We start from the raw sequence: 10,612 nt of genomic DNA, 5'->3' as shown, positions 1-10,612 counted from the left end.
CAGCAAAAAATATCTGGATTCTTGTACTATATCCAATTGTCTTTAGTACCTTCAGCAGTGCCACACACACACACACACACACACACACACACACACACACACACACACACACACACACACACAAACACGTCCATAATGACAAAGTGAGGGGCTTGTAGATACTCATCAACAGGTGCTGGTGCTGGTGCTGGTCCTCCTCCACTTGGCTAACAGTCTAAGATGGACGATTAGCTGCACCCTGCTTTGAATCTCATTATCGTGGGTCTGGCAGACGCCATGGCTGCAGCAGCCTGTGCAGCAGGACAAAGAGCCATCCCTCTTCCCTACAAATCATCCACACAACACAAGCTGGCTTCCCGCAGTGCAGCCAAATCACACCACTGAGACAACATGGCCTCACTCCTACTTTGAGCACAAAAGAATGAATTATTACAGCGTGTATGGGAAAGGGTGATTTTCTTGCAGTTTCTTGACAATTTGTTGCTATGTTCTGACTGCCTAGGGGGAAAAGAAAACATAGAAGAATGTACAGGTTTGCTAATAGAATTTGTTAGTATAATCTAGAAATAATCTAAAAGGGTCCTAATGGGATCCAATAAAAATCCTCTACAAATCTGCTAAGAATTAAAAAGATTGTAATGAATGCAATGAAATTCAGAATTCAAAAATAAAAAAAAATGGGTTATAGGTTCCAAATTATGATAAATCCTAGAGATATTTATAATGTTACAGAAGATTTCCATAAAAAAAAGAAAAAAAAAAGAAAAGCTGTTCTTTTGGACTTTCTATTCATCAAAGAATGAAAACAAATTATCACAGTTTTCACAAAAATAATAAGAAGCACAGCTGCTTTTAACAATATAATATAATATAATATAATATAATATAATATAATATAATATAATAATATAATATAATATAATATAATATAATATAATATAATATAATATAATATAATATCAGCATTTCTAAGGAATCATGTGGCACTGAAGACTAGAGTAATGGCTTCTGAAAATTCAGTTTCCAATCTGTCAGTCATGTTCGAAAGACAAAAGAATGACAATGGGGTCTCACTTGGGAGCCCAAATCATCTCTGAGGTTTAGAAAAACGGCCAATGGAATGGGCGAGTGGAATTTGCATGCCGAGTCACTCCAAGGGTATATAAGATGTCGGCACCATTGGCGGCTGCTGGTCTTTCAAAGAGGGGAAGCTCATTTTCGGCCTACATCATAAAAATTGTCCATTTATCTATGCGTAAATTCTGCCCTATGTTCCTTTTCAAGAAAATGCTCTGTGACCCTGTCGTACCAACTAGGCGTCTTTTCCAGTGACTTGACCAGTGTCCTCTCAATGGCCAGCAGAGCTAAGTATAATTGTATAAATGTAATAATATAATAAATGTATAAATAATAATATAATAAAGTATAATAATAATAATAATAATAATATTTTTTGTATTATTTTTATTATTTTAATATATTTTTTTAATTATTACTACTAATAATATACAAATATAATAAGTAATAATATAATAAAGGTATAAATGTTTAATTGTGTGAAATGTATGATGAAAATTGGCTAGCAATTTCGCCAAGCAAATACCAATAAATAGGTTGCAGCAGTTTGTCTCACTTGTCACTTGTCAAAATCCGCGATGCGACTGAGCTCGAATAGCTTCAGCATCAGCGACTTTTGACAGACCCTCCAATCATCACGCAGAAGCCTGGTGTCCAGGCCAGCCTACTCCTCCATTCACCCCCCGAGACGCTGAGCGTCCGTGGGCGGGACATAATCGCAGCATTTATCCATTGACCGTCTAGTTTTGAAGCACTGAAAAAAACTGTTCAAAGCAGCCCCATTGAAGTCAAGTGACGATAGGCTTCAACAGGGAAATGCACTGTGACGCTACGGGAATGTATAAGAAGGAAATCGAGTCAGTCGACCTGCTACATGTAGCTGATTCTGAACGAACTCGTCTTTGAGATGAACGTGTTCTAACGTATTTTTTGTCAATAAAATGTTAACACAATAGTACATATTTGACCATTAATTTTTTTGACATTATAGGGGAAGCCGAGCTTCCCTTGCAGTCTTAAAGAAATCCCCACTGGTTGGCACGCATCCACTCATTCAGATTTTTGCCGTTGAGATGTCAAGTGATGGCGTCTCAATGGTCTCCTTCTCACGGGGGACCCAGAGTGTCATTTGGCACTCCGGGTAGGGATGAGATGTCGATAGCAGCATCAGAGAGCGGGCTATTGTCCTCTGCAGAGGAAGATGAAGCTGAACTTCCCCCTTTGGGTGTGAGTTGACAGCCATGCTTGTCCGGGTCGCCGCGGGCATCGGACTTGAGTGGAACCGGTTGGATGATTGGTTCCTGGGTGCGGCGCGCGATTCACAGCTACGTGCCGCCCTGGTGCCTTTATTCCCAGAAGTGCATGAGGAGGTTCAGAAGTTGTGGAAGGCACCTTTCACTGCTTTGCAGCCCCAAGGGGTATGTGGAGACGATGGCAGCTCTGGCTGCTAAGGCTTACAGTGCTGCTGGACAGGCCACCTCCGCATTGCATGCAATAGCCATCCTGCAAGTACACCAGTCCAAAGTACTGAAATAACTGCACTAGGGTAGTTCTGAACCCGGGTTGGTGCAGGAACTGCACACAGCAACTGACCTCATCCTCCAGGCAACAAAAGTCACGGCGGGGGCCTTTGGTCAGACAATGTCCACTCTGGTGGTCCAGGAACGTCATATCTGGCAGACTGGCAGAACCTTGCTGAGATGCGGGAAGCCAACAAAGTGAGCTTTCTCAACGCCCCCATCTCACAAGGTGGCCTCTTCGGCGACACTGTCAAGAACTTCGCCCAGCAGTTCTTGGCAGTCTAGAAGCAGACTGAGGCGACAAAGCACACCCTGACTCGTCGTGACACCAGGTCGTCACGGTCTGCCCCCCAGTTTGCTTGTCGTAGAGGGCAACCCCCATTCAGCATCTACATCTGCTCCAGCACGACCGGTAACAACATCTCAGCCGCCCCATCAAGCTTCTAGCAGGAAGGTGACACAGCCCGTCCCTCAGCCCGCTAAACCCTCCAAATGTCCATAGAAGCGGCCCTGATTCAGGCGGTCCAGAGATGTGGGGAGCTGCGGTCGACCAGGAGGTGGTAAACGCACCACCAGGAGGTGGTGAAGCTCTCTCCTGTGTAGCAGCTCAGGTCACTCCATACCATACATTCCAGGCGAGCTCAATTGTGCGGTCAAGGCGCTCTCACAACAGCTCAAAGCTCTTTTACTCCCTGACTGAGGCCCCTACGCAAATACGCATTTCCCCCAGTGAGCCTACTCGCACAGACACAAGGGAGGACAAGGAGCAGGTCTTGATGGTTGTGCCTTACTGACACATCCGGACCTGGTTTTCAGGCATGATGCTCCTTGCGAAAGCCTCTCCCTAGCAGATTCCCCTGAGGAAGGATCTTCTTTCTTAGGGACGGGGGACCATATGGCACCCGTGTCTAGACTTCTGGAACCTCCACATATGGTTTCTGGAAGGGACTTGGAGGACTTAAGAGAGGCCTACCACCGGCAGTGGTAAACAATATCACTCAACCCAGAGCCCCTCTACTAGCTGAGCTTATGCTTTGAAGTAGAGTCTGTTCGCTGAGTGGTGCTCTTCCCATCAAGAAGACCTCCGAAGATGCCAGATCGGTTCTGTGCTTTCCTTCCTGCAAGAAGGGTTGGAGCGGAGGCTGAACCCCTCCACCTTGGAGGTATATGTTGCCGCCATTGCGGCACATCACGTTGCAATAAGTCACCAGGAAAGCACGACTTGGTCATCAGGTTCCTGAGAGGCGCCAGGAGGTTAAATCCTTCTCTGTGGTCCTTTCTGGTCTGAGCCGCTTGAGTCAGTTGAGCTTAAAGGGGTCATGACATGAGAAACCAAATTTGCCTTGATCCTTTAGTATATAAGAGGTCTTTGTACCATTAAAACTTCCTGCAAATTTCATAGCTTAAGACGTCCTCTCCATTATAAACGAAGCATTTATTTAATCAAGCTCTAATTACAGCTTGTTGGGGATCCATGGTAAGAAGTGACGTCACGGTACGAAGTGACGTACCAGTCGTTTGCATATGACCGCCTCCAGCGCAAGACAACTACGCCTCATTTCGCATCATCGCATCGTTGTCACGCCCACAGGTGTTCAGTCGACGTGGATCTGTTTACAAGAAGATTGCGATGCCACGCAGATGTGCTGTTCCTGGCTGTGGACAAACAAAATGTTTGAAACATTGCCAATCGATCCAGACGTCAGGGAAAAATGGATGCAGTTTATTTTTTGCGACCCAGTCACGGCAGAGTTAATTTAAGCGTGTGTTCTCTACATTTCAAGGATGACTGTTTTGAGAACAAATTGCAGTATGATGCTGGTTTTGCCAGACGACTTTTGCTTAAAGTAATGTATTTCATCTTAAAACTACTTTTAGCCAATGACGTTAGCCAATCATAACAGTGGGCGTTAACACTGAACTCTTAAAGGGGAAACACCCCCAAAACAGACTGTTTGAATCAGAGGATGAGAAACAGGGTGGGAAAAGGTCATAAATCACTCAAATTTAAACGTTTTTTGTCAAAAAAACTATAGTAATACTATAATTGCACCTAAGGGAACATAATAAAACAAAAACCATGTCATGACCCCTTTAAGATCCTGCCTATAAAGACAGTGCTCCTGACCGCGTTCACTTCCATCGAGAGGGTGGTGAATCTGCAGGCATTCAGCCAGTGAATTGTGCCTTGAGTTCAGAAAACGCGGCCCGGATGTGTTCCCAAAGTTCCCACCACTCCTTTTCAAGACCAAGCAGGTGCTGAACTTGAAGGAGCTGCTCCCGGAGGAGGCAGACCCAGCACTTGCATTGCTGTGTCCCTTTCGTGCCATGTTTGTTTACGTGGACCGCATGCAGAGCTTCAGATGTTCTGAGCAGCACCACCATTCCCCTATAAGGGGGGATATGAGTGCTTTCTTTGCTCTTCAGGTGAGTTCCCACTTGGTGAAACCTGGAGTAAGTTACTTCGAACATCCTTCAGCAGTCAGACACGGTGGAGGTGTCCAACGCCAGGCCCAGTACTTTAATGCATGCCCTGTTGGTCAACCCTTGTACTGGGCTAAATGCTCCATAAATTGTGATTCCCCCTTGGTAATCCCATATGTGTATTCTTCCACAATAGGGTTTCCCTGTCGGTAAACCTGTGTCTTTCCCTGGGCAGATTTTGCTCTCAATCCCTGTCTCTGTAGTAGTTTTATCCCTGTCTAAGCAGGACCTACCGTAGAGATCTTTTCATATGTAGCACTGCCCCACAGGTCAGTTCATTCATGTTCCTCCCTATGGGTAGGATATGGCCTATGTACCGTTCCTCTCCATTGGACTAGGTACGCTTCCCCAACGTTAATAACACTGGTCATGGCTGGAAAAAAAGAAAAAAAGAATGGGAATTGAGAACTGAAGCTCTCTTCCCGTGAAACAACAAATGTAAAATGAACAGCAGCTATGACCGTCTCCATGGTAAGCCCTGTCCCTTCCATCCCTAGTTCGTGATGGAGGGAACAGAGACATTATGTCCCTCCTGCCACAAACCTGAATCACCGCTAAATGGCCGGCATCCCCATCTCAGCTCCTCAGCGAAAACCTGAGTGATAGGACTCACCAATTCCGTTGGCCGTTTTTCTAAAACTCAGAGGGGATTGGGGCTCCCAAGTGAGACCCCATTTGTCAGTTTTTCAACATAACAACTCCGTTCCCTCCATCAGAGAACGAGGGTTACATTACTAACCAAGATATTTTTGTCATCACAAGAATAACCTACATTTTAAAATATATTAAATTAGAAAACAGTTATTTTAAATTGTAACAATGTTTCACAACATTACTGTTTTGATCACATAAATGCAGCCTTGGTGAGCATAAGAGAAACAAAACATTAAACTCCAAAACATTTGAATGGTGTAGGTATACTGCAATTTAAGAATAATTTTGCAAGAATAAAATATAAACACAATTAAATTTAAACTGGATAATAAAACAATTCTGAAGTAAAATAACAATAAACTTGTATTTAAATTATTCAATACAAGTGTTGTATTGACATATCTGTCCATTTTCCTGATAATATTGATATTCCAAAATGTTATTTATAAGAGTGTAAAATATGCTTGTAGCTGCAAATCAATTCACCAATGAAACTTTGCCACAGCAATGTACAATGTACAGGCTGTGTGCATATCAACATGACAGAGGCAAGTGTTTGGTCACCTGACATTAGAGAAATGTCACTGAGCTTTATATAGTCCTCTGAAGGCAGATATGTTTTGACTGTAGATAAGGAACAATGAACACAAATGCATCTGCAAGCCCTTAGTTCCCATGACTACATCAAATCATTGCCTGATTAAATGTCCAGCAACGTCTCTGCCTCCTCTCAAGCACAGCTGTAAAATATGGTTTCAACTGTAAAGGTATATAAACACCATGCAGTATGAAGGTTGAATAAGTGACACTTAAAAATAAGTTAGAAATAAGTTGTCAATTTAATAATTCAAACAAAAAATTAAAGTAAATAAATAATAAATATTTAAAACTGTTTACTTATTAATTCATGTTCTAAAATGTGTTTAAATAAAATAATACATTAATAAATCATTTTGAATTGAAAAATAAATTGACTTATTCACTCTCAGAAAAAAAGCTGCCACATTGGAGTTCACTCATGGGGCAATCAGCTTTCGAATTCATTTTAAGAGCAACATTATATGCTATAGTCTACAACAGGCTACCGTGTAAACAATGAAACAGACACAAGATAAGTCAGTTCTGTTTAATTTTTGTTTCTTAAATAGCACTAAATAGTTGGCTATCACAAGTTTAAAATATTTAGGCTATTAATTTATGTGACTTTTACAGTCAGGGACCACAAACGCTATGCCAATAAATAGTTAGTGATTTTAAAACGTATCTGAACTGTGTCAAAAAAATATTTTATGTAGTGATGACTTCTATGGTATGATTTCATTAAAAACAAGATCAACAACAAGGACAGACTATTGATATATAAATATTTGAGCTGCGGTCAACATTTACTTCAGGATCAAAGGTGAGACGGTGTGTTTTGAAAATGGGCAAATATCTATTTTGATTCCTTCTATTAGATCGCCGAGCTCACTGATGTGAATGCATCGGCTCGGTGATCGGCTAGCTTGGTCTGCGCATGAGCGGGGACGCGCTGGGGAGAGGAGTGGGACTGGGAGCAGCTGTGGCAAATGTTTCACCAGTCCAGCAATCTCGAGAAGAATAGACAATTTACTGCAAAGGAAAATTCTTTAACGTACTCTTTGAGCGGAATCGATTGAGGAGAAACGTGTCGGACGTCCGCGGTCATCTGCGAAGCGTCCGAAGTAGCAGATCGGCGCGTTTTCTGAACTCAATGCAAACAAAATAACAACCCCGAAAGACTGACAATAAAAGACCACAACTGACACCAGTCCGAACCAGGGCCTCGACACACCACCCTCTCATCTACTCGGACAATTCTCCTGTATCACTTCAGAAAAGCCCATCTTCTCTTTGTGAAACTCAGGAAACAATGAAGACCTAAACTCATGTGCTAGCCGCGGAGCTGAGTGTGTGTGTGTGTGTGTGTGTGTGTGTGAGAGAGAGAGAGAGAGAGTGTGCTCTTCTCCAGGAAACTTTCTCCCGTCGCTTTAAAAGACTGGAAGCAGAAGAAGCTTTGACAGACTTGGAGAAGAAGCTCAGGCTGTCTTCTAGATTCCTGCATGGAGGTGAGGGGCGAGGACAGGGGATCGGACGGCAGCAGAGGCCCCGACTCGACCCACTTTCCTCTTTACAGCAAACCTGCGCGAACGCGGGTCACGGATCCTGACATGATGATCTACCCGAGCGCTGGAGGAGAAGATCTCACGGGGAGAGGAGCTGCTGGATGCGAGTCTCCCTCCTCAGATGGGCCGGGCAGCAGCCGGATGTCACCCACCGACGGGCCCACTGTCTTCCCACCTTTACCGCCGCCCCCTCCGCCGTCTGGAATCGGGGCGCAGGGGAGTGTGGATGAAAGTGATCAACAGGATGGGCCAGAATTTGAGGAAGAGGAGGTTGTATTCCCCCTCTCTGCGCCGCCCACCAACCAGTAAGGATTCATCTCGCACACATCTGTATTTTATGTTAGTAATTCATGATGGGACAGCATCATCCTATTGGCTGTTTCTCAACACATAGTAAACTGTCTACATCTATTGGGTTGATTCTGTATTCTACAGTCATTCAGTTGTTGTTCAATGACCTGCAGTTGTTGTTTTCAGAAATCTACCGTGAAATACAGTGAAGTTGCAAGGATTAGGTGACTCTATACAGTACGTCTAGAATAGTATAGTATAACAGCTATTGAAACCTGCTTGTTGTGATAATTCAGGTGGTACAATGAAAGGTCACAATAGTCTAAAAAATGATGTAATACATCGTGTTATCAACTCAAAGATAAAACGCCTGTAAAATAAAGTAATAAAGCATTAACTAATTTGAAATGTATAAAAACACTGCAATATACATAACTGATGACAAAATAAGATTTTTATTTTTTATTTTTTTTAAATATAACCCACAATAGTCCACTATAACTGGTTATTCCTCATACCTTGTAAGTAAAGTAATGCATACTTTTTAGTCATTAAATACAAAATAATAATTCTAACAGTTTTAAAACAATATTTCTTGTTAAATATATTTTATATTTAGTTTTGTGTAATATAATTTTGCACAATTCATACATTTTGTTGAATCATTTATATATTTATATAAATTATAGTAAATGTTAAAATAATTATAATATTTCTTACTGTTTATTAACTTACACTGAAACGGGTATTAGCTTTTCAGCATTTGTACTATTTCTTTATATTTTTGATAGTAGGTAGGCAGCTTTCAGATGATATATTTACTTCCTCGTATTGCAGAATGTGAGGGTATGTATTCTGTTGCTGACTAGTTGTTATGCTATTTATATTGTAATATGGGATAGCCATATAACTTTACCACCTTTCTTCATGAGATAGCCTATGTTGTCTCGTGTTGTCTTTTCACTGTATTTCGCCATTGCATCTTTTGTTTTTAGTTGTAGAGTATAATTGTGACCTATGCATTGTATGCTAATAAATGCTGGATAAAAAACAACCCAATTTGGTTGTTTTACCCAGATGGTTGGGTTAAATGTTTGACCCAACGTGCTGGGTTGTTTTTATTAAACTCAACAATTGATTGAAATTACTATATCGCTGGCTTAAAATGAACCATAAATAAAAAAATAAAATCTCACACAAAATTACTAGAGAAACAACATGCAACAGTAATAAGTAAAAAATAAAACTGTACATGTGTATGTTAGTGAAAAAGTTCAGAATGACAACTCAACAACTATACACTCTAAAAAATGCTGGGTTGTTTTAACCCAATGTTGGGTCAAATATGGACTAACCCAATGTTGGGTTAAAAATGCAATTTAAAAATGGACAAACCCAGCCGTTGGGTTACATTTTTAGTGTAACCAATGCAATTTGTCCATTTTTTTGGCACTATAGCCAAAATTCGCTGCAGCTATAGTTTTCAAAGTCCTCTCTCCTCTCGGCTTCGATTAGTACTTCTATTTTCCACATATTTTCCTGTCGTAAGCGCAGCATTGTGCTGCTGAAATCTGAGCCGGTGATGGGCCGCTGTTCGGCGGGGGAGCTGCAAAAACCTCAGATCGCTTTTGCGTTTTTTATCATAGACAAAAGATATCGTGACAGGCTCCTAATAACCTGCACATAAACGAGCAGTACAGAGTTCTGAGAACATATTTTAACATCCGAATTAGTAATATTCAGTATGATTACGAATAAAACTCAGTTTATTCTAGGGAGAAAACGTTACCATCATGCGAGACGACCGATGCTGATTGACTCATTTAGCTGACTGACATATCATCCCTGTATGTTGTATTGCATTAAATGATTTACAGCACAGTAAATACTTTATTGAAGAAATAAAATGTATACAAACCATGCCAATGAAATGTGGGCATTGAGAACTGCTCTCTCCTGATGAGGGTGCAAAAAGCCCACCCTCTGTGTAACCCATCAGCTGGGTTGTTGTGTCTGAGGGCGGGTGGGGGAGGGCCGTATCATTTCAACTGTCAGTGAGATTGACCAGCCACCAACCCAACGGCTGCCAAACACAAAAACTACCCAACCGTGGAAAAAATAACACAATAAAATGACCCAACATGCTCAACCCGGCGTTATTGCATTGCATTAATACAGTTTTTGAATGCCTGTATGTATCTAGACCTTCCTTCTGCACACATTGTGAAACCACAGTTACTGATAAATGTTTGTGACTGCTTTCTGTGTCAACCATTATCATATTGGTGACAAGATCAGTGGCTGAATCTAATGGAGAATGTCAGGGTGGTGACACTCTCTTCCTATATCACGATAAGCTAAATGATAGTGTGTCATTTATTATGGCTCTCTTATTTCTTTGTTTGCTCAAGAGCAGGATGATAATCGGGCCTGGAGTTTTAT

At 41.7% G+C, this 10,612-nt stretch overlaps 1 protein-coding gene across 2 annotated transcripts in view; it reads left to right on the top strand.

Annotated features, from left to right (window-relative positions):
• The first annotated feature begins 7,204 nt into the window (after positions 1-7,204).
• Positions 7,205-10,612, top strand: part of rasa1a (RAS p21 protein activator (GTPase activating protein) 1a) — a 55,665-nt gene continuing 52,257 nt past the window's right edge. Inside the window, exon 1 of one of the 2 annotated variants that reach the window (XM_084415436.1) lies at positions 7,205-8,184. In XM_084415436.1, coding sequence (XP_084271562.1) covers positions 7,817-8,184 — 368 coding nt within the window. In that variant the 5' untranslated portion in view covers positions 7,205-7,816. The remainder of the gene's footprint in view (positions 8,185-10,612) is intronic. The other variant, XM_084415435.1, reaches the window with a different exon arrangement.

Source organism: Rutilus rutilus (assembly GCF_951802725.1).
Source record: "Rutilus rutilus genome assembly, chromosome: 7".
Lineage (NCBI taxonomy): Eukaryota > Metazoa > Chordata > Actinopteri > Cypriniformes > Leuciscidae > Rutilus > Rutilus rutilus.
This window is presented reverse-complemented; position numbering and strand designations above follow the sequence as displayed.